Source organism: Ictidomys tridecemlineatus, chromosome 4, assembly GCF_052094955.1.
Source record: "Ictidomys tridecemlineatus isolate mIctTri1 chromosome 4, mIctTri1.hap1, whole genome shotgun sequence".
NCBI classification, from domain to species: Eukaryota; Metazoa; Chordata; class Mammalia; order Rodentia; family Sciuridae; genus Ictidomys; species Ictidomys tridecemlineatus.
In genome coordinates this window covers 184076936-184102726 of record NC_135480.1, presented here as the reverse complement: position 1 = coordinate 184102726, position 25791 = coordinate 184076936, and the positions used below count along the sequence as shown (strand labels likewise).

Here is a 25791-nt window from a genome sequence, read left to right as displayed (position 1 = left end):
CTTAGACATTTATAATTTGTGCATTTTTTTAAGCAGATTTATCTCAAAAGAAAAATCTGGAAAATCAAAAATAAATTCTGTGGAAGAATAATGTCTGGGGATGTGGCTCAAGTGGTAGCGCATTCAAGGGGCTGGGGATGTGGCTCAAGTGGTAGCGCACTCACCTGGCATGCGCAGGGTGCTGGGTTCGAACTTCAACACCACATAAAAATAAAATAAAGATGTTGTGGTCCACTGAAAACTAAAAAATAAATATTAAAAAATTCTCTATAAATAAATTCAATATTTTTTTAAGAAATAGAACCTAAATCAAGTATACAAATGAAAAGTATGACTCTTGCACTTACCCATATGTCTCTACGTGGCTTGCTCCCTTGTATCCTTCAGTTACCTGCTAAAAAGCAATTTTAACAGAAAGGCCTAATGATCCTATTTTAACAAATACCTCTACATCCCTCACTTTCCATCTTTACATCTTATGTAATATTCATTCATAATCTTTTATCATCATCACAAGAACACACTTTTCTTTCCATTGGTGGAAAGCAATCTCCACAGAAGTAGGCTATTTCTACTTGGTATTATTATTGTTGCTGTTTGTTTGTTTGTAGTATCTTCTCAGCCTAGGACAATGCCTGATCCATAACTAGTATCCAGTATTTGCTGAATAAGCACAGGAATGAACATCACCAAAAATGTGAATTATACCTGGCAAAAATTCTAAAGAGATTTGCATGTGAGGTAGAAGGGCATTATTCCATTTCTAACACTCCACTCAACTGCAATCAACTTATGATTTGAAACATATTTTAATGAAAAGGTATTTGGTTTTAAAGGAGCAGACCAAATATATTGAGGTCTCCCTTCTTCTCTCATTACTCCAGATTTGGTCTGTGCCCACAGAGAGACTGGCATTTCCACTGAAATTCATTCACCTCACCCCATCATGTCTCTCCAGTCCTTACTACTCCCTTAGCAAGGAAGAGTGACTAATCTGGTAAATGAGAGTTTAATATTCATTTGGACACATTTTACTACAGAGTGATATCTCTAAGTTAAGCTTGCCCATGTTCTAGACAGTTCCTGTCTCCCTCTCACTAAGGGATACCTAACCAGGTCTTGACTTCTTCAGTGCCACCTCTGATTTGGCTAGGCTGTGTGAGGCATGTCTACAGGCCTTATTCGTGCTTCTTGTTGAATATGGAGTCTAACAACCTGGTTCACAAATCCAAGTCTCTGCAGGAAGCATAAGCAGATTCAGAGTGGGAAGTTTCAGGGCTGACTATATTCTCCAATACAGCTTTTACCCCTATGAACCTTGAACTGAGGGTTATAGGATACTTGTATAGATTACTAAAGTTTATATCAATGTCACATTTAAACAGTAGTTAACTGAATATATACTATATCAGTCAAAACAACAGAGGAATTCTGCACTCCTCCAAGAAAAGTATAAAAGGAAAAAAAAACAATAATAATAATCTAATACTCCATTGGTGTTGAATAACTTATTTTAATGAATTTGTCTTTTGATACAAGTATAAAACAAGATTCCTACCATTTTAACTACGTTAAATCCAAACTTCAAAACTGACAAATAATTAATAACAAGTTAATTTTGAAAAGTTTTCAACTATAAGAATATCAAATATAACACAGAATTCATTTTAAGGCTGTTATAATATTAAAAACAAGTTTCTTAGCATTCTAAGAGTATCAAAAGTGCTCCATGTGCCAAAAAGAAAATCATTTTTCATAAGCAATATGGTACCTGCTGGTGTTCACAGTTGTTAAAAAGAACTTTCAACTTGAATGATTTGAGTACTTCTAAGCCATCTAAAAGTTCTACCTGATACAGGTAGTATGTTCATGGTCTTGGTATAAGAAATCATGTCACAGAGTTTGAATGTTAGAACTGTACTTTTAAATCATAAAATAAAGAAACTCTAATATCATTTAGTACTTTTCTGGTTTATTTTGCCAATAAGAATATTATTTTTTCAATAATATTTTTTCAATATTATTTTTTCAATAAGAAACCAGATTTAATGTCATCATTCTTCAATCAAATAAGACAACCATGAGATTTCGGTTGATCTGTTTCCTAGGTGATTACTATCAAATGTGTAGACAATTCTCTTCAGAGCTGAGCATTTTCAAATGAAGGTAATTGATTTTCATTTAAAACAAAATAAATAATGCATGTACACATAGATTAAAACTAAATATAACCATATATAATCTAACATGAAACATTCAACCAAAAAACTGAGAAAGTAGCCACTAGAAAGGAGACATGGAAGAAACAAATTTAATAGAGACAATACTTTTGTTGAATCATTAAGACAATTGCTACCAATGTATTCAGAATAACCAAAGTCAGGGAAAACATGTGAAATGTGAAAATTTTCTCTACAGTTGAAATAAATGTGTTTTAAGGAGAGAGAAAGAGGGAAGGAAAAAAAAAAAAGAAAATTCCATGTTTTGTAATCTTGGAAAACTGAAAAGTAATTTATCAAAAATTGTACCCCTAATTTTCTTTTGAGGGGGAAAAAAACAGTTTTTTAAACAAGGGCATGAAGCAGACTTCAAACTGAAATTCATACAACAATATTGTGTTCTTACTGAAAAGTACTATTAGAGATAAAATTAAGATAGATTTCAGGTATTTTCTATTTTAATGAGGGCAAAATTACAATGTTTATATAGCAAATATAAACTAGCAATTTATATCCATATATAATAGAAAGTATTTTAGGAAAAGTTAACTGTCCTCAATGCTCAAAATTAAATCAGAATTTTAATTTTTTAATCAATTAATTTTCCATACCTAGGAATTAAACTTTTATTTACTTTTAAAAGTTTAATTCTGAACTAAAACTCAAATAGATTCAGATTTTTTAAATGCATGAAATTACCCAATTTTTTAAAAGTTTCAAATTTTTTAAATTTCTTTTATCAATGTAAACTATTCAAATAATCACGATACTTTATATCAGAAAAAAATTCACATGATATACTCATGACACTCAAGAATTACAATCAAAAAAGTGGTAGTCACCCTAAAACAGAAAGAATTTCTTTCTTTTTGTCACCTCCATTCCTTATATATAATCTTTATTTCACATCATCTACATAGAAATATTTATCACAATCTGATAGGTAGAAAAGAAATTTTTTTTTTGCCTTCTAGAGCTCAAATAAATTTACTCAGTCTTCTTAGAATGTTTCCTTTTAACATCATCTGAACCATCAGTTATAGGTTTTGAGACTGATGAACCAGTGCCATTGGAAGACGATTTTGCTCCACATTTCTTTTCACACAATGAAAACTGGTGCTGCCAGCCAAAGAGCATCCGACTCAATATATCTTCAAAAGGAGCAAGAGTCACAGAAGAAGTCTCTGTAATCATCATGGTTATCTGGGCAGAAAAAAAAAAGTTCAATTTTGAATTTAAGTACAACTGTTCTCTGTTTCTCAAAACCAAGAAAAGTAAACGAAAAAGAAAAAAATATTCAAAAGGCATTCTTAATTTACTCTGCAGGAGAACAAACTAAGCTATATTCTGGGAAAAAAAATCTTTTCTCTATGGAAAAGAAGATAATTCATTTAAAAATAATAGAAGATACCATATTTTTGGATGTCAAATGAACAGTATAACCATTTCCACAAAAATAGTTTTCAAAGGGAAAAAAGATAAAATGTCATTTATAGTCTATATCAAAAACCAATACAGCTATTATTACTATGTACATTACAGAACTGTAGTAAGTATTTTTTAAATATTTATTTTTTAGTTCTAGGTGGACACATTATCTTTATTTTATAGCTATATGGAGCGAGGATCGAACCAGTGCCTCGTGCATACTAGGCAAGCACTCTACCACTGAGCCACAACCCCAGCCCCCTGTAATTAAGTATTTTATATTATTATTCTCTTTCAATTTACTCCAACAGTACTCTATTATTATCCTCATCATGAAGATCTAGAAGCAAGGCTCTGAGAGGTTCTGTAACTTGCCCAAAATCATAAAGCTAATAGTCAGTAAAGCAGTTTGCAAAACCTAAATTTTTAATTCAGTTACTAACTACTCTATCATTAACAGAAGTCACAGACTTTCAATGAATTACAGAATACTGTCCCTAACAGGGATGGCAGAAAGGATCTACCACCCAATTTTTTCATATATATTTAACTAAGACATCAAAAGGTAGAGGGAAAAGTGCTTCCAATTATTTATCTGGCAAAATTTGGTGTTAAGAGATGTTTAGATTTGCTCAAGAAATCAGACTGGTGCCAAAATGGATCATGGGAAGAAATTTAAGCTCTATAATTATTCCCCAAAGTCCAGCCATTCAATTACTCAAGTGTCAATTACTCCAGATCACAGAAATCAATCAAACCAGAAATTTTTGGAATCACATTTTAAGCCCTTACAAAATCCATGTTAGTGGGGGAAATCTTATCAAGAATAAATTATTATTAACTGCCACACATAAATCTAGATAGAGGCAAGCTACAAAAATAGTAGATGTCTATCAAGAGGCATAGAAAAGTGAAATTCACATTGTACCACAGTTAAAAGTGATTAACAGAAACACAATAGCAAAAAAATATTAGGACATATAATTAAGTAGAAATCAGAACAAAAGCTACGCTGTTCTATCATTTATATAAATTAAAAACTCTCACTATTGTGAATGTACTTAAAACACCACTGAAATGTTTACTTTTAAATAACTATTTTTTACATGAATTTGACACAAAAACAAACTTTTTTAAAATGTATCCACACAGATTTCAGACCAGCCATGGCAACTTAAGTCTCACATCAAAATCAATGTAACAGACAAAAATATATAAAACAACTGCTAAAAGCCACTGGATAACAACCTGTACGGCACAATCTCATGGCGCTATTATCCCTAATAGAAAGGAAGCTGAAAAAAGTGAGCTCCACATTCACCATGGCCTTTTCTTTTAAGAACATGTGCTAATTCACAGGAATAGAAAAAAGTCATCAGGGCTAAGGAGACAAAATCTAGAGCCTGAGAAAGCCAAAATATCTAGGATGTGAGGGCATCACAAACCAAAGAACAGGGAACCATGTGGACAGTGAGCCAAAAATCCATGTGTATAAAAGAATCTGTAGCCAGACTTTAAATTTTTGCCAATCTGATAAGCAAGAAATAGTATCTCAGTATTATTTTTATTATTGCTCAAATTATGAATTTCATATTTTTTCATATGTTTGAGGGACATCTTTATATCTTATCCGTGTGCATTAGTGATAACTTTCTCAATTTTTTTATTAGGTCTTGTTCCTTCATCCTTGTTATACATAAAGGATACCAGCCATCTATGATATATGTTCTAAGTATTTTACACAGTTTGACAGCTGAATTTTGATTTTGTCCACTTTGTCAAATTTATCAATCTTCAACCTTTTCTTTGTAGAAAACAAAGTAAGCCCAAAGTAGATAGAGGAAAGGTATAATAAGGACCTGAAAAGTAAGGAAACATAAAACAGAAAACCAGTAAACCAAAAGCTGGATCTTTGGAATAAACTGATGAAATTAAATTCTCTAGCTAGAATGATATGTATTTTACTGGGTATTGAACCCAGGGCTTATAAATGCTAGGCAAGCATTCTATCACTGGCCACTTCCCCAGCCCTAGTTAAATTAATTTTAAAAAACAAAATTTTTATTTAATGACAAAATTTTAGATGAAAATGTACTACTGTATAAAGCAAAGCTGTTATTATACTAAACATTCTTCAGCAGATCAATATTTATATGCATAGCCTATTAACTGTAGTCATATTACACTATTATTAAATACTGTGATGAAATCAATGACCAGAAGGAAGGAATCTAGCTTCTTAATGTACCATTACTAGGGACTGCCCTGACATTGTTATCCTGCATCAACAATTAGAAGACAGAGGGGCTGAGGATGTAGCTCCAGTGGTAGCACACTCACCTGGCATGCGTGAGGCACTGGGTTCGATTCTCAGCACCACATAAAAACAAAATAAAGATTTTGTGTCCACCTAAAGCTAAAAGATAAATATGTTTTAAAAAATTAGAAGATAGAGCCAGCACAGTGGCACATTCCTGTAATTCGAGTGGCTCAGGAGGCTGAGGCAGGAGGATGGCGAGTTCAAAACCAGCTTCAGCAAAAGTGAGGCTCTAAGCAACTCATTGAAACCCTGTCTCTAAATAATGTACAAAATAGAGCTGGGGATGTGGCTCAGAGGTTAAGTGCCCCACAGTTGAATCCCCAGTAGCCACCCCCCACAAAAAAAAAAAAACCAATCAGAACCAGGGTGTCTACTTGACTTCTCAGGGACTACACTGAGAAGTTTTCCACCATTAGAAGAGCTAGTAATTATGAAACATTTGTTGAGTTACTAGAATTGCCATTAACAGTGTTTCCTTTCTCATATTTTATGCTTTCTGCCTCTGTATAGATGACTATCATGTATTTACCAAAGCTAGTAAGCAATGACTTATTTAGATGTAAAAATGATCAAGCAATATAAGGTTACAACTTATTTAAGTAACAGTACTTTATCTTATATTTTTATTTGTTTATTAAAACTGCTTTTCCAAATATAAGACTATATTAAAGACAAAACAAAGATATAAACTACCAATACCAGAAATAAAAGTGGAAATATTAGTACAAATTCTTTAACTATTGAGTCTAATTTTAAGCCAACAAATTTTTTTTAAAAACCTTAAGTCAAATAGCAAATTCCATGAAAAATACAACTTACTAAAATGTATATAAAATAGAAAATCTTATTAGCCCTGTAACTACTTAAAAAATTGTCCTCAGAAACTTTCCTCAAAGAAAACTTTAGTCCAAATGGTTTCACAGGTGAATCTATCAAACATTTATTAAGAAACAATATCAAATCTATATAAATTCTCTTAGAAAGTAGAAAACCGAATACTCCTCCACTTATTCAATGAGTTCTATTTTAGGTTAACAAAAAAAAAAAAAAGACAAAATTACAAAGAAAACTTCAAACCAACATCAACACAGGAGGGGGAAAAAATCCTTGAAAGACATTAACAAATTGAATCAAATAATTCACAAAAAGGATACTACATCAAGATTCAATAAGGTTTACTACAGGAAATGAAAGGTTGATATAACATTTTAAAAAATTAATTCAATCCACTATATTAACACAATTCATGGGGAAACATCATGATTATTTCAATTGATGCTAAAAAAAATCTTTGACAAAATTTTATACCCATTCATGATAAAAACTTCCAGCAGAGAACTTCCTCTCATGAGGGCATATATAAGACCTTATAGGGCTGGGGTTGTGTGGCTTAGTGGTAGAAAAAAATGCCTAGATTCTACGATCCTCAACACCACATAAAAATAAATAAAATAAAGGTATTGTATCCATCTAAAACTTTAAAAAAAAAATTAAAAAGACCCTTCTAGCTAACATCATACTTAATGGTAAAAGGTTGAACATTTTCCCTCAGAGGTCAGGAAAAAGACAAAGTCATCCACTCTCACCATTTATATTCAACACTGTACAGGAGGTTCAAGCCAACACAAGATTTGAAAGAAAACAAAATCATCCAGTTAAAAATGGCAAAGGAAAATTGTTTACCATAGACAAGGTCAGGTATATAGATAATACTAAGGAATTTATACAAAAATTATCCGAACCAAAAGGTGAATTTAGCCAAGATACAGAATACAAGAATAATGTGCAAGAATCAATTGTATATCTACATATAAGCAATGTAAAGTTCAAATTTGAAATTTTGAAAATTACTATCATAAAGTCAATGTAAAATTCAAAACTGAAATTTTTAAAAGTACTATTCATAAAGGCATCCAAAAAAATGAACTACTTCAGGATAAATTTAAAGTTAACAAGATACATGTAAAACAATAAAAACCATAAATGCTTACTCCTAAAAATTAAAGAATACTTCAATAAATGGAGAAATACATCATGCTCATGGATCAGCAGACTCAATATTTTTAAAATGTAATTTCTCCCCAAATAGATCTACAGATACAATTTCAATTTTTTTTTTTTTTTTAATGGCATCCATATTGACCAAGTTGGTCTTAAACTCCTGGGCTCAAGGAATCGTTTCTCCTCAGCTTGGAGTAGCTGGGACTCTTGGCCATGTGTCACTGAACCCAGTTGGCTTTTTAAAATAGAAAATAACAACATAATCAAAAAATGTATTTGGAAATGCAAAAGACCTAGAATATCCAAAGAAATACTAAAAAAAAAATGTTGAATTTATACTATTTGATTTCAAAAGCCATAGTAATGAAAATAATCTAGTATTGGCTAGAGATACAGACACATAAATCAATGGTACAGATAAAGTCCAGATATAGACCCATACATGTCAGGGCAACTGATTTTCAACAAAACTGCCAAGACAATTCAAGGGGGAGAGAATAAGCTTTTCAACAAATAGTGCTGAAACAACTCTATATTAATATGAGTAAAAAACAACCCTGACCCTTACCTCACAAGGTACACATATTTATAGTAGCTTTATTCATGATAACTTTATTCAAATAATCAGAAGCTGGAAACAACTGGATAAACAAAATATAGTATATAATGCTACTTAGCAATAAAATAGAATTTGTAAGAAACTATGGGTAAATTTCAAAAGACAGTCTGCTGAGCAAAAGTAGCCAAGGACATGATTATGTACTATACAATTCCATTTATATAAAATAGGAAAAAGACAAATCAAACCTATGGTGATAAAAAATAAATATCTAGTAGCTTGGAGTTTTAGAAGTAATTGGGAGTTACTGGAGTAGGACACAAGGGAACTTTCTAAAGTGATACAAATGTTCCATATCTTGACTGTGATAATAGATACACAGATGTACATATCTGTCGAAACTCATAAAAAATGTACTCAGAGACTGAATAGACTTTGTCATACATAAGTTATTCCTTCATAACTGATGTTTAATTTTTTTTAAAGAACTCATTCTTAAGTTTTTGTAAATAAATATTACATTCTACTTTGCTAAAAAACATTTTAAAAGGTGATCCTGATGAAGTTGGACCTGTACCACACCTAGACAAACTGCTGTTGGCTATATCTAGAAATGAAATTAACAACTCACAAGACAAGTAAATCTATAACTCTCTCAGACATTGTCAAACTGCTCTCTTATTTATACTGCCTTAAGATCCTTTAAAATAGTTAATACTCTTTATCTTCACTTCCTTTTATTTGACTCAATTGATTAAAATAATTTTTCTATATCTTTCCACTGAAATTGTTCTTATCGAGATCACCATATAATGATTAATTTCAAAACCCAACATGCTCTTTTCAGTTTTAATCATTTTTGACCTTTCCCTTTGCTTTATTTCACAATAACACTATTTCACAGTACACCTTATGCTAAGCAGCCAATAGATACCCTAGGCTTCTCAAATTTTATAAACTCATCTCTGATGGGGGAAAGCAACTTCATAAAGCGCAAAACTGCCAAAGACATGTCAAAAATAAAATGTCATTTATCTTATCTTTAAAATTTATGTGAATTTTATCCTATTCCTGCTTAACTTATTTTAATGTTTAAAATTAATTACCATTGAGATCAATCACTGGTACAAAATGCATCATATTTACATGACTGTAAAGACAATGCCAAAAGTCATATATAGCTTGGGGTATGGAAAGCCCTAGTTTGAAAAACACAGATTACTTGCTCAAAATTGTGAAGCTTAAATTCCAACAAAGGTCTATATGATTTCAATACTCAAGTGCTTTTCCTATGCCAATAGTCTTTTGCATATATTTCTTTCCCTGATGCTTAAGTTTTAATAATCACAAAGGACTAGAAAGATCTATAAAGGTAGAATTGAGTCCTCCTTGAATGAAAATGGGACCCCATATTTAATCAATATTCAGGCTTGCTTAAGTTCTGGGTGAAAAAGAAAGACAGGAAGGAGCAGAGGAAGAATACAAGAAAGAAAGCAACACAAAATGGAGGTACTTAACATAATTATCTCAATAAAAAAGAAAATAAATGAAGCAAGAAGAAAATTAACAATTATATTCTATAGTTGGATCACAATGAACAAGCATATGTATATACAAATATATGATTTCTATTCCTCCAAAATAAAGAATATACTTACTTTTCATACATATAAAAAGTAATTACAAAATCTCATCAATACTAGTACAGAAATGAAGTTTCAACAAAATTCCAAAGAATAACACATAGATCACACATATATACTGTTCAAAATGTAAAGCAGAAATCACTTAAGAACAGATATTTTTAATGCTTGGAAATTTCAAAACATAGTTGTAAACATTTTCATGTCAAAGAAGAAACTAATGTAAATCAGTAGGAATTTAAACTAAATGACAATTAAAACCATGTCAAAACACGTGGCATGAGATGCAGTGATGAAAACAGTGTAAAAGGAATAACAAACCAAAAGTCAGTCTTCTGAAAAGATTAACAAAACACAGATAAACAAGACTGAACAAGAATGAATGAATGAAATTCTTCCTCCTTTGCTATGCCAGATATTCGATTCTAGACTAGCCCTTCCAGATGTGAAAAAACATAAACTTGACAAAATACATAAGACAATTATTATCAGGCATTGGACAAGAAATAGTGTTAGCCTGATCCATAAGAAAAGGGCAATACATGAAGTCATCTCCACATTTACCCCCATTACTACCTGAGGACAACTTCTCAACCAGAGAACAAAGAACCTAAACTAAAGTTGAGGCAGCAGAGACATGTTCAACTGCAGCCAAAAGGATTGGAATCTGCATAGCAGGTGCCAGAGAGGAAGAAGCAAGGCAGGCAGATGGATTGGGAGACTCCAGATATCTATATAGAATGGTACTGCAAATCCTTGGCTGAGGGACAAGGTGGACTGTGAAGACAGAGACTACTTAAGGCTTAACACAGAGCTGATTCAATTGAGTTAAGATGAGAACAGATAACAGAGGCTGAGTAATGCTAAAGGTCATTTATTTTGTTTCTCCCATAAAAATCATTTTTTTTGAGTGTCAATTTTTTTATTTATATATGACAGCGGAATGCACAGTAATTCTTATTATATAGAGAGCATAATTTTTCATATCTCTGGTTGTATATAAAGTATATTCACACCAATTTGTGTCTTTAAAACATCACTATTTTTATACATATATTACACTTATTTGTGTGTGCCCATCATACTTGGAGGGAGATATTTTCTCTGAGAATTTATTAGCATCTGTTTATATGCCAAAACAGTAGATCAATATCTAAAATACTATCAAATTTTTCTGACTATATAAATTGTAAAGGAAAAAATAAAAAGTAAAAATTTTTTTCTGAATATTCCTTTCTTAATATCTTTTTTAAAAACTGAGACACTGTTCACTAGTAGCTGCTCAGAAGCTCTTAAATGACAAGCCATTTTAAAACCAGTATAATTTTTCATAAAATTAGGGCAAATGGATGAGTTACTTGAAAATTAAAGGATATATTTCTAATCAGGAAAATGTTAGGGAATATTATAAGAAAAATTCAGTATTCCCTGTTAGAAAAACATCTTTTAATATCTTTTAAATTATCACATTAAGATATTGTGTTTAAGTTCAGCTATTATAATAAAGAGCTATATGTCTAGCAACAATTCTAAGAAAAACTATCATTTTTATTCTACCAATTAGATCTTGAACAAAAACTGATCCTCTAATTAAAAAAATGTAATAGTTTAGTGTACTACTTATTCTTATCAAGCCTACAGTAAACATTCATTTTCTTTAAAGTTAGAACTCTCAGAAACTGTACAGGTCCCAACATTCCTTCATGATAAAAGAAAAAACATCAACAAACTAAGAAAGAACTAACTCCCTTAACCTGATCTATAAAAAACTCATCACGGCTAATATGCTTCGTAAGAAACAGACTGAAAGCTTTCTCCTAAAGATCAGGAACAAGACAAGAATGTTCAGTCTCTCCATTTCTATTCAACAATGAACTTGAGGTTCTAGCCAGGGCAACTGGGCAAGACATGAAGATCAGAGGGAAAAATGTAAAAACTATCTCTGTGGACACATCCCTAAATATAAAAAAATCCTAAAGAATAAACACCAAAACCAATCAACCAACCAACAAAACTAACAAGTAAAAATAATCTCAAAAGCTATTTGAGGTAATAAATATGTTCAGCAAGATTACAGGTCTCAAGATAAAATATACAAAGCAATTGTAAGCCGGGCACAGTGGCACACACCTGAGAACCCAGAAGCTCAGGAGGCTGAGGCAGGAGGATCAGAAGTTCAAAGACATCCTCAGCAACTTAAGATCTTGCTGAGTTGCTTAGGGCCTATCTCTAATTAAAATACAAAAAAAGGGCTTGGAATATGGCTCAGTAGTCAAGTGCCACTGAGTTTCAATCCCCAGAACCAAAAAAAAAAAAAAAAAGCAATTTTATTTCTACATGTTTATAATGAGTAACCTGAAAATAAAATTTAAAAATCAATTCCATTTGCGATAAATCAAAAATAATAAAATTCTTAGGAATAAGTTTAACAAAAAAGTGTATGAATTTTACATTGAAAACATTAAGATAAGGCTGGAGCTGTAGCTCAGTGGTAGAGCACATGTCTAGAATGTATGAAGCACCTGGTTTGACTCTCAGCACTACATATAAATAAATAAAATAAAGGTCCATTGACAACTAAAAAATATATATATATGAAAAAATAAAACATTTAGTGTTTTCAATCCTTGAAAAAACTTAAAAATGACCTAAATAAGTGGAAATAAATCTTGTGTTGATGGATTGGAAGACTTAACATTGATTTAAAGCAATGTTTCTTTTACAGATTTAAAGCAATCCCTATCAAAATATGAAATGGCTTCTTTGCAGAAACTGTCAAGTTTATACCAAAACTCATATGGAAATTCAAATGACCCAGAATAGTCAAAAACAATCCCAAAAAAAGAAGAAAAAACTCAGAGGACTTACTCTTCTTGATTTCAAAACTAACTACACAAAGCTACAATATAAGGTATTAGGAAAACAGAATAAGACTAGGCATACATATGAATGGAATAAAAGTGAAAAGTCTGGAAATAAACTCTCAAATTCACAGTCAGCTGATTTTTACAAGGTTGCAAGGATAATTCAATGAGAAAAAATATTGTCTTTTCAATAAAAAGCATTGGGATAAGTAGATATCTAAATGTGAAAGAATAAAGTTGGACTCATCCTTATACCATACACAAAACTCACTCTAGAAGGATCATAGACCTAAAGATAAAAGCAAAAATGATAATACTCCGAGGAAAAAAAATAAGATAAATCTTCATGACCTTGGATTTCACAATGGTTTCTTAGATACAACATGAGAAGCACACAAAACAAAGGAATAGCTAAACTGGACTTAATCAAAATTTTTAAAACTTATGCTTCCAAAGACACTATCAAGTGAAAAGAAAGCTCAGAGTGAGGAAAAAAAATCTAGAAATAATAATTCTCAAAAGGGTTTATGACTAAGTCAATTCTCAGTTGCTGTGACAAAAATGAGGATATAAACTACTCATAAGAAGGAAAACTTAGTTTGGCTCAGTTGCAAATGTTTCCTTCCATATCACTCGGCCCTGTTGCCTTTGGGCTTATGAACAGGCAGAACATCCTGGCAGATAGCAGGTGGCAGAAGAGGTTTGTTCACCCCATGGCAATCAGGAAGCAAGAGAGAGGAAGGGCTGGAGTCCAAATATCTCCCCCTTAAAGGACTTCTACAAGGCTCTGCTTCCTAAAGGTCCCACTTTCTCCCAATACAATCAGAGGCTGGTGAACAAGCCTTCAACACAAGGCCAAATTCCCAAAGGTCCCAAAGTCCCAAAAGTCCCAAAGGGGACATTTGAGATCTACACCAAATAGTTTAATATCCACAGTACATAAAGGAGTCTTACAACTCAACATTAAAAAGACAAATAACACAATTAAAAGTGGGAAAATGATCTGAACAGACATTTTACCAAAGAAGATATAAAAACTGCCAACCAGCACAAGAAAAAATGCTCAGCATCATTAGTTAACAGGGAAATGTAAATCAAAAGCACAATGAGATACCACTTCCATGCCCTAGGATGGCTGGAATAAAAGAGATGGATAATAACACATGCTGGTGGGATATGTAAAATTGGAGCTCTCATCTATTACTGGAGAGAATGCAAAATGATGGCCATGCTTTGGAAAAACACCCTGTAAGTTCCTCAAGAAGTTAAACACAGAATTACTATATGATCTAACAATATATTCCTAGATGATATACCCACAAGAAATAAACCACGTCTTTCCAAAAACTTTTACTTGCATGTTCATAACTCATTATATGTACTCTAAGAGACACAACCAAAATGTCTGTCAATAAATGAGTGGATAAATAAAATGACCTACGGTTACAAGTGTGGAGGAAAACGTGAAGCAACTGCCAATGAGCACAAGGTTTCTTGTGGGGGTAAACAAAAATGTTCTAATAATGACAATGATGATAACTGCACAAATCTGCCAAAATACTAAAACCCATTCAACTTATACTTTAAATATTTGAATTGTAAGGTATGTAAAATATATTTCAATAAAGCTGTTTAAAAAATACATGTGGCTCAAAATTTGAGGACTGGAAGAGGAGAGCACAAGTGAAGGGATATTCAGATATTTGGAGACCCTAAATTAAGCCACATACAACCCCCACTGAAGACACCACAAAATAAAAATAAATGACCTCTATGGTGACTTATCTAAGACATAAATTTATATGATTCTGCTTTCCTTTTGAGAATCATGTAGTGAGTTCTTAATAAAAAATATCTGGTCTTAAATAGAGCTAGTCATAAAATTTATCTAGGCTTAAATAATAATATTCTAAAATTATCTATTTGTGAATAGGAAACAATACCAAATAATGATAAGAACAATCAGAATTAGCCTTATGATACAGCTGTAAATAAAACTCAAAACATGTCAGACACAGTGACAGAATGACGTGAATTATCTCCATTTCTCGAAATAACAACAGAAGTGAGTGACCATAAATATGTCCTAATGTAAAATCTTGACATTTTAGAGCTTAAAGAAATTCTAACATCTACCATGCACCTCACTTGAAAAAAATGAGGCAGCACTACCTTTGCAGTCTCTGATCAGCCTTGGCTATTTCCATTATCACTGGCTTTTAATATATCATACCAGGTTGTCTGCTCATGTTTCCAGACATCCTTGGCAAAAAGCAAATGAGGAATCACAGACAAGCTGTTTTAGAAACTCATGGATGTGCTGAATAAAATATCTCAAATTCACCTTTTCATATTTTAATACAATAAAATACAAATGTTCTTGTTACTGGGTCAGTATGTAAAATTCTATCACGGGGGAAAGGTTAGATGGGATTTGTAATACTAATTTACAGATACCTAGAACTCTTACCTTTGTGGTCACAAGAAAGATGGTATAAAGGAACATAAGATTATGCTTTGATATGGTCAGATGCTTGGTGTGCTGAAATGTGAAGATAAGGGACCCCAGCAGGGTTACCTTGGAAGGGCTGAAAATAAAACATATTTTAAGACAGTAGTTAATAAAAATGTAATCATAGTAATTAATAAACTATATCTTTCTCAAAGAGTACACTGTACAATATTTTTTTTAATATTTATTTTTTAGTTCTCGGAGGACACAACATCTTTGTTTGTATGTGGTGCTGAGGATCGAACCTGGGCCACACACATGCCAGGCGAGCACACTACCACTTGAGCCACATCCCCAGCCCCTGTACAACATTTTTTAATGAGCTACTAACAGATATTAACACAAAATGAGATTTGTGAATATACTTAAGAATTTTGGAAATGCTAAGTCATACAAAATTAAATACCTTTCTTCACAGTATAAAGTATCAGAGATTTCAGAAATGTCTATGTACATCATGGCTCTCTAACTAAAAGGTGAGTATATTTCCATAATGCAACATTTCTAAAACATACTTTGCACATATAACATTGTTCCAAAAAGGAGCTGAAAGTCTTATGTTTCACAGCATGATTTGGAATTAGTATTGAAAAACCCTCAGTGCTAAACAAGCTAGGGGATGTGGCAGTAAGAGAGGAGAGGGTGAGAGGAGGGAAATTCATCCCCAATTTATAGTGTTTGCCTATTTCCATGATGTACATACTCCCACATAGCTAATTTCAGGCTGCTGCATGCAATGAAAAAGAGATGTACACAACTGGCTCCATAAAACAATATGAGCCAACTCCAACACATCATATTAACTTTTGCTAATATCTTAATGCTGAAATTTTAAGTCTACAATGAGTTACTAATGGATCAAATAAGCAACATTACTTTGATATTATACACCCGCCACATTATTTAAAGTATACCTCAGTAATAGATCATTATCTAGCTTCTCTATGCTTACCATAAAGATAAATGATACACTCTCAGAATGCCATATTGCAACATGACAAATTTAAAGATCCCTAATAATAAGTCACTTTATTTTTTAAAATAGGTTATTTAATTATTATACACTAAAGATTAAGTTCAAAATAGGAATAAGTTTAGGCAACAGGATTTGGAATTCATTTACCAATACACTGAGTAACATATTTTAAAACAGTGATCTCTAAGTTTTTATTTTATATCCCTATAGGTCTTTATGTTTTAGATGCTCCCTAATATGTTTCTTAATTTATAAAAGTATGCATACATACATAATTTTATTATAAACTGTACATAAAACTGAAATTCTAAAAGGATAAGATAAAAACAAATGAAATTAGATTTGTCTTCAAATTATTTTTCAACTATTCATTTCTACTAGTTTGGTTTCTGTACCAAAGTGGGTCATTACAGGTATGGCCTTGGCATACACATATTCCATTTTGGATTACATTCTCTTGAAGGTTGAATTTGAATAATGATTTTATAGATACTAAATGGGAGCAGGACACTGGAGAAGGGTTAGAATTGAGGGAAATTCCATTTTAAATCAAAATATGAGATTTGTCAGGAAACTCAGGATGTATTAGAAAATTGTAATACATACTAATTTCCTGTAAAACTAAAAACAAGTTTTCTAGTTCCACAATGGTGGAACAGGTACTGGGTAACAGTTACAGACATTCTCATTCCAAAAGGAAGAAATAAAATAAATATATCATTGGTACCAAGCAATTTCAAAATTCAGCAGGGCAATTCCATTAGGTTTCAAGGCTTGGGGATAATCCTCTATGGCTGGATGCACTGTCCTGAATCTGCAGCTCCAATCTCTACACTCACATCTTTGGTTTCTGCACCTCTGACTCCAGACTGTGGGGCTAGACTCGGGCCTCTGGGGTGCAGCCCCCCCCATGAAGTCATTATTCCTTTTCCTTTAGAGGGCAGCACACTTCTGTAGCTGCGCAGTTTTATCAGCCTATTTTTCACCTAAGGAATTCCATGAGTTTGATAATCTTCTTTCATTTCATCCTGTCTCTGTTCTTGCAGTCCAAGCTCGCAGTATATCTGCTAATTTAACATTTCTAACACTCTCTGGGTTTCCTGGGATCCATGCCATTAGTTAAGTGAATCCTTCCTCCACAAATCTTTCTTGAATAATCTCCTCTCTATTCCTGGGCTTCGACTATGATGGCTGAAATTTATCCATGAATCACATGCCTAACCCTTCAACACTAGTAAAAGACTATCCAATTAAACCCTTGACCAGAGAAAAAATTTTTTCTTACCAGAGAAAATCTTCCTAAGCATGAATTTAAGTTTTTAAATATTTTATTTGTTCTTTTTAGATATACAAAATAGTGGAGTGTATTTTGACGTATTATAGATACATGGAGTATATTTCCCATTCCTGTGGTTGTGGCGTTATAGTGATCATGTATTCACATATGAAGTTAGGAAAGTTATGTCCGATATAACCTACTGTCCTTCCTATTCCCTTCTCCCTCCCTTCCCTTCATTCCCTTTGTCTAATCCAATGAACTTCTATTCTCCACCCCCTTTCTTATGTGTTAGCATGCGCATATCAAAGAGAACATTCAGCCTTTGGTTTTTGGGGACTGGCTTATTTTGCTTGCATGACAGATTTCAGTTCCATCTCTTATGGAAAAAATGTCATAATTTCATTCTTCTTTATAGCTGAGCAATATTCCATTGTGTATATATACCACATTCTTTATCCATTCATTTGTTGAAGGGCACACCTAGCTTGGTTCCATAGCTTAGCCTATTGTGAACTGAGCTGCTATAAACAATGATGTGGCTGTGTCACTATAGTATGCTGATTTTAAGTCCTTTGGGTATATGCCAAGGAGTGGGATAACTGGGTCAAATGGTAGTTCCATTCTAAGCTTTCTGAAGAATCTCCATACTGCTTTCCAGAGTGGTTGTACCAATCTGTAGTTCCACCAGCAATGTATGAGTGTACATTTTTCCCTACTTCCTCTCCAATATTTATTGTTACTTGTACTCTTGATAATTGCCATTCTGACTGAAGTGAGATGAAATCTCAATGTAGTTTTAATTTGCATTTCTCTAATTGCTAGAAAAGCTAAACATTTTTCCATATATTTGCTGACTTGATCGTATTTCTTCTGTGAAGCACCTGTTCAGTTCCTTTGCCCATTTATTGACTGGGTTATTTCTTTTTACAGTGTTAAGTTTTTTGTTTTGTTTTGTTTTGTTTTTGAGTTTTTTGTATATCCTGGAGATTAATGTTCTATTTAGGTGAAGGTGGCAAAGACTTACCCCCATTCCTTAGGCTCTCTCTTCATATTCTTGATTGTTTCCTTGCTGTGAAGAAGCTTTTTAGTTTGATACCAACCCATTTATTGATTCTTGATTTTACTTTTTACTCTTTAAAAAAAGTTTTGTTGAGGAATTCAGTTCTGAGGCCAACATGATAGACATCTGGACCTACTTTATCTTCTTCTAGTAGCTGCAAGGTCTCTGATCTAATGCATAAGTCCTTGATACACTCTGAGTTGAGTTTGTGCAGGGTCAGAGAGAGGGGTTTAATTTCATTTTGATACACATAGATATCCAGTTTTCCTAGCACCATTTGTTGAAGAGGCTATCTTTTCTCCAAAGCATGTTTATGGAGCCTTAGTCTAGTATAAAATAACTATATTTACATGGGTTTCTCTTTGTCTTCTATTCTGTACCATTGGTTTTGGTGCCAATACCATACCAGTTTTATTACTATCACTCTGAGTTACAATTTAAGGTCTGGTATTGTGATGCCTCCTGCATCACTTTTCTAAGAATTATTTTGATAACATGAATCTAATTTTGTCATGCAACCTGTATAGGCTGAGAGTATGCCACTGCTTTGGAATGACTTTTTGAATACCATATCAAAATCCCAAGCTACAAAAGCAAAAACAAATAAATTAACAGGACTCTATCAAGTTAAAAAGCTTCTGTACAACAAAGGAAACAACCAATAAAGTGAAAGGGCAAACCATAGACTGGGAAAATATTTAAACCTAGTATATGATACATGGTTAATATCCAGAATTTATTAAGAAACCATACAATCTAACAGCAAGAAAATATATAACCAGGTTTAAAAAGGAAGCAAAGGAACTTAATATTTCTCCAAAGGACATAAAAATAGCCAACATTATTAATCATCAATGAAATGCAAATTAAACTACTGTGAGATACCAACTCACACCCATGAGGGTAGCTAATATCAAAAAAAAAAACAAAAGACAAGAAATGCCGATAAAGGTATGAAGAAAATGCAACCTTTCACACTATAGTAGGAATTAAAACTAGCGTATAACAAAGTATGGAAAACAGCATATAGGTTCCAAAAGATATTAAAACTGAAAACTCCCATACCATAGTGGGGTTTGGGCATTAGGGGACTTTTACATCAGTAAAACAGAAGAAAATCCAGAAACAGAGCCACAAATATGTGATCACTTGATTATGGGGGAAAAAAAACAAGGGTTAACAAGGCACTAAATGGGCAAAAGAAGTCTTCCCAAGAAATGGTGCCAAAACAACTGCATATAGAAGGGAAAAATAAATATCAAATCGTACACAATACTATTTATACAAAAATTAAACTTGAAATAGATCATAGACATAACTATAAAAGCTAAGAGTAGAAATTTCTTGAAACCATTAGAATAATAACTTTGCAACACTGGATAGGCAAAGACATCCCAGAATATGAAAGTATTAAAAAATTGATAAATTGATCTGTACCAAAATTCTACAAACACACATCAAAGAAATGGCATTTTATGTATAATATGAATTGTAATGCATACTGCTGTCATACATAACAAATTAGAATAAAAAAAGAAATGGTATTCAGAATATATAAAGAATATAACAAGGGCTGGGATTGTAGCTCGGTGGTAGACCACTAGCCTAGCACTAGTGAGGTCCTGGGTTTGATCCTTAACACCACATAAAAATAAATAAATAAAATAAAGGTCCAGAAACAAACAAAAAAAATTAAAAAACAATATAATAAGACAAACAATCTAATCATAACAATAGAAAAAGGTATATACAGATATTTCTCAAAACAGACATAAAATGGCCAATAAGCATATGAAAAGATGTTCAACATAGTCCACAGGGAAATACTAACTAAAATCACAATGAGAAATGTACTCACTGTAATTTCTAAAAATAAAAAGACTGGCAATCCCAAGGCTTGGCAATAATATGGAGCAACTAGAACTCTTAAGACACTTTGGGAAAATGGGCAATGGTTTTAAAAAAGTTAAATGTACACCTACCATACAACTCAGCCACTCCCTAATATGTTTACATAAATAAAATAAGAATGTGTCCACACAATGATTCACATACAAATATTGAAAGAACTTTTGCTCACAATGGTCGAAACTGGAATCAACCCAAATGTCCATCAACAGATAAAATAAAATGTGATTGCTCCTAAAATAAAATATAGCACAAAAAGGAAGAAACTAGTTCATCCATGTTGAACCTCAAAATTGCTATGATGAAAGAAAGAAGTAAGACCCAAAAGAATATACAAAATCCGTTTACATAAAATTCTAGAAAAAAAAAACAGATTTCTGTCTATAATCAAGAATGGAGGGAGAGATGGAATGCAAAGGGACAAAAGGAAATTTGTGGATTAATGGAAATATTCTTGATAGTGATCACTATTCTTTTATTATATATTTCTATTTAAACTCAACAAAAATTATATTCTTTAAATGGACGAAGTTTACTCAATATAAAGTTTTAGCTTAATTTAAAAATTAAGAAATGCACAATTAAAAAAGGAAAGAAAGAAAAGAAAAACATTCTAAATACCTAGGTAGCAATAAGCTAGTCTTCTGACATCTCTGAGCCTTAGTTTTCTAACCCATGAAGTAGAAATAATACCTGCTTTTTAGGTTTATTGAGAGTATCAGTGATAATATATATGTTTTTAGAAGTGTCTACATAGCACCTGATAGGATAAAGCCTCAGAAAATAGCTTTGGATTCTGTTTTCAGTTCCACTTATTCTAAAACACTGATTTTATATACTATTCTCTAAGACTTTACTTTAGAATATATTATGTTCAAACTACCTCTTATAAGCTTTAAAGGATACTTTCCAAGTTGAATATCCTGGAATTTATGGTTCACTCAAAAATACTACCTCATTCATAATGCTTGTGATCTTTATATTTAATCCATTAATTTGAAAATGAGCTTATAAAAATCAACAGTAAGAGCAGCTTATTATGGCCACTATTCCTAAGTCTTCTCTTTCTCAACCTGTGTGAATAATAACTATATTTTTCCATTTCATTTTCAGGTGCACCAGGTATATACCTACGACTTATTTAAGATTTGAGTTGTTGTCTTTAGAAAACATCTAATGATTAGATTCTTTTCTCTAAACAGACATGACCTACAGTTTGCATCACACAAATATACAGTGGATTATTTCTGCTAATCTTTTTCTTACTTTGATACTTAAACTCACCTGTAATTTTTAAAACCACTCTCAGGATCTTATGATAATGTACTAATTTATTTTCCCATTAATTTTGACATTTTACTACTAGAGCTATGTATAAACTGAAATGTGTGCGATATCACACTAATGAAAATGCCAAGAGCCTATAATTGATTCATTTCCATCCAGAGAAGTCTGCCTCTAAGTAGATCTCTCTTCATAAGTATATACTCTTCCCATAATTCTATGATAATCTGGAGGTTTTTGTTTTGTTTTATTTTGTTTTGTTTTTTAAGAGGATAAATCCTCAGAGAAGTGAATCAATATTTATTTTAAAACTTCATTTGAGAGAGAAAACTCTTAGAATAAAATTTGGGGGTTTTCTTTCCATTGTCATTACCACTTATTTTTTCAGCTATATTTCATTACACTTGGGAGTTCTAAAAATGCTGTTAAAAAGATCTAAGAACAAAATCCAGATCTCAGTAAAATATATACCAACTTACTAGGACATCTTCAGCCATTCATTACCTTCTGGTTTCCAATCTCCTTTTAGTAGCTGTTCAAAATTTGTGATAATGATACCACCTGCACCTAAAAATAAAAATAAAAAATAAACAAGATTATTTAGTAACTTTCTTAAGAATATTTGAGGGGAGCCATAATTCTACCACCTGATTTAAAATCCAAGAGGATTTCCAAACAGAAATATTGGAAGAAAGAAAAAAATTGCTTTGTAAGCTTAGGATACTGAAACATCTGCAATTCTCCCCTTTCACCAACACGGCAATTGTCTATTTTACTGCACTTAAGCTTAAATTTGAGGTCTCAAGCACAGAGGTATGGCTAGAGGTTTGTTTCAGACCTAAAAAATAAAATCCTCTGTTTTACCATTTACTCTCCTGATATAATTAGTTTTAGGTACAGTATGCTATAACAAGTTGTTAGAGAAATTCATTCAATTCCTACAGAAAGCAACGATAAAAGCAACTGATGCATGAACATGAATTTATAACCAATCATATTTACTATTTCCAGTAATTCAAGTTGGAGGAAAAGAACTGGTTTTTATTTATATGAGCTACATAATTTCTTAAGTAAACTTGTTTTATTTATGTTAACATAAATGTCTCTGGTTCATAAATTAAAGATAAAAATGAAATATAAAATTTTTAGATAACAAGGCAGTCAGGCTCAAAATAATGGCTGATGAACTAGTACTAGAGAAAAGTACAAGTTTTTAAATAATTTTGCTAGCCAACAGAAACAAGGTTTCTACCTCCAAAAAGACTGTTAATAAAAGTACGCCATCCCCAAAATTATGGTACATCAATAAGAGAATACCTATGAACACATATTGTTAATATTACCTTGGGCCCATCCAATAGCTATCATGACTAACCAGCCATTTTTGTAATAGCTATTAGCATGTGTGATTCCACCTATTATTTTCCAAGTTCTGGTCACTTCCTTCATTCCCGCAGCCAGAAGTTGAACAGGTAAGAATGAATAGCCCTGGGAAATAAGGTCCCAAGGGCAAAAAAATATAATATACCTGAAATTAAAATTTAAATATTTTAATATGTGCAGAATCAGAAGAACAGAAACAAAGCTCTATCAGTACTAACAATATGGCATAACACAATAAATGGAATTATCCATGTAAACTTAGAATAGGAATCCAAGAAAAGCACATATTGTATAGGAAGGTCAATCACATGTCAAAATGTCATGATCAGCTGAGTGCGGTGACATACACCTGTAATTCCAGCAGCTAGGGAAGCTAAGTCAGGAGGACTGCAAGTTCAAAGCCAGCCTCAGCAAAAAGTGAGGTGCTAAGCAACTCAGTGAGATCCTGTCTCTAAATAAAATACAAAAGAGGGCTGAGTATGTGGCTCAGTGGTTGAGTCACCTGAGTTCAATCCCTGATACCAAAAAAAACAAAAAAAGTCACGACCAGAGGGGAATGTAAACTTTGGGCTTGTGAATACTCCATAAATGGATGAAGTATCTACTGAGTTCCTAATTTGAGCCTATTTTCTGGAAGTATTGAATCAACTAACAAAATTAAGCAAAAGCATAATCACTTCTAGGGGTGAAGACTGCTCTAATTACACAATGTCTTTTATACTCTGGAAAAATGAATTGGAGAAAAGGGCATTTGGTAATTGAGAAAGGGTTGCACTCAATCCCCAGTAACTTCTTTCCTGTGCCTCTTTGTGAACAACATAAGCTAAATCTATACAAAGATAGGTGATAGCTCAAAAGCAAGCAGGGTTGTTAAAGAACACTTATTTTCATACAACTGAAAGAATATAAGCTGGTTTTTAAAATTTAGTTGAACATGCTTAGTTTTAACCAATCATGTTAACATTTTAAGAACAATTCACCTCTGATGAATTATTTTTTAAATTTCACTTGTCCTAAGCACCTGTTCAAATAATGTCAGAAGTTTTTACTAGAAAAAAAAAACGACTTATTTTCTCTTCATTTCTAAAAGACTCTAGTAGACAATATTGTGCTTAAGGTAAAATGTACCTTCTCTCTAATGGGATGATAAAGAAATACAGGGCACTCAAGAAGTATCATGGGTTTTTTGTTTTGTTTTGTTTTGTTTTGTTTTGGTACCAGGGAATGAACCCAGGTGCTTAACCACTGAGTTACATTCCCAGCTCTTTTATTTTTTATTTTGAGACAATATAAAATAAAGACTATAACACTCATAATCAATTATAATAGTCCTTACAGGTCAGAAATTATTCATCTTATTACTCCCTAACCTAATAGTCACCAGGGTGGAAAGTATCTCTGAAATAAATAATTTATTAGCAATCAATGTGAAAGCAAAATACAAAATATACCAAATCAAAGAATCAGTTGACAGAGAGCTTGAGAGAAAGATTATTGGAAAGTACTAAAAGATTTCTGAAAATTGGCTAGAATAATTTAAAATTTTTATATGTTCATATAATATTTTAAAAGTCTCTGTACTCTAGGGCTGAAGTTGTGGCTCAGCAGTAGAGCACTCACCTAGCATGTATGAGGCCCTGGGTTCAATCTTCAGCACCACATAAAATAAATAAATAAATGAATGAATGAATGAATGAATGAATAGATAAATAAATAAGATATTGTTAAAAAAAAAAGTCTCTGCACTCATTTCTAAGAAATGGGTTAGATAGCCGATTAGGAAAGAGAGTATATACATTTAAATAATAAATTGTATATATTTTAATAAAATAAAATTATACATTAGAATTAGAAAAGATTAGTTTTCACTTTAACAGAAATTAAATTCAAAAGTAAAATACTGAAAGGAATAACAAAAACAATAGTACAAATGACCCCATTGCTCAATCCATTCACTAAGTCTATCTTTAACATGAGTTAAACACGTATGCTATTACAAGAGTAATCTTGGACTTCTCATATTCAAGATTTTATAATTATTTCTATTTCTGAATTATTAAGACCTTAATCAGATATTTCTAAATATGTGAATAACTACAATAAGCTAACACATTAAACAAAAAACCACTCTCCTTGAGTGCTAAATAGCCCCAAAGCAAAAGAACATTTATTTTGTTCAGAAGACTTATAAGTAAATATATCAGAAACACTGAATCTCTAAAACAACTATTCCTACTCTGTAATATAAATTAGATTTTTTTAAATTCCTTTAATGAATCACTCAACTAACACTCATTAAGTAATCACATGTCCCTCCTTATAACATCTAAGATACATTTAACTTGTAAAAGTGCC

General features: G+C 32.1%; 1 protein-coding gene across 1 annotated transcript in view; it reads right to left on the bottom strand.

Moving 5' to 3' along the window:
- Nucleotides 1–1493: 1493 nt before the first annotated feature.
- Nucleotides 1494–25791, bottom strand: part of Tmem38b (transmembrane protein 38B) — a 53288-nt gene continuing 28990 nt past the window's right edge. Inside the window, exons 3-6 of the mRNA XM_005329736.4 lie at nt 23397–23581; nt 22533–22620; nt 15505–15622; nt 1494–3422 (exon numbers count right to left, since the gene is read on the bottom strand). Of these exons, the coding sequence (XP_005329793.1) occupies nt 3207–3422; nt 15505–15622; nt 22533–22620; nt 23397–23581 (607 nt within the window). The 3' untranslated portion in view covers nt 1494–3206. The remainder of the gene's footprint in view (nt 3423–15504; nt 15623–22532; nt 22621–23396; nt 23582–25791) is intronic.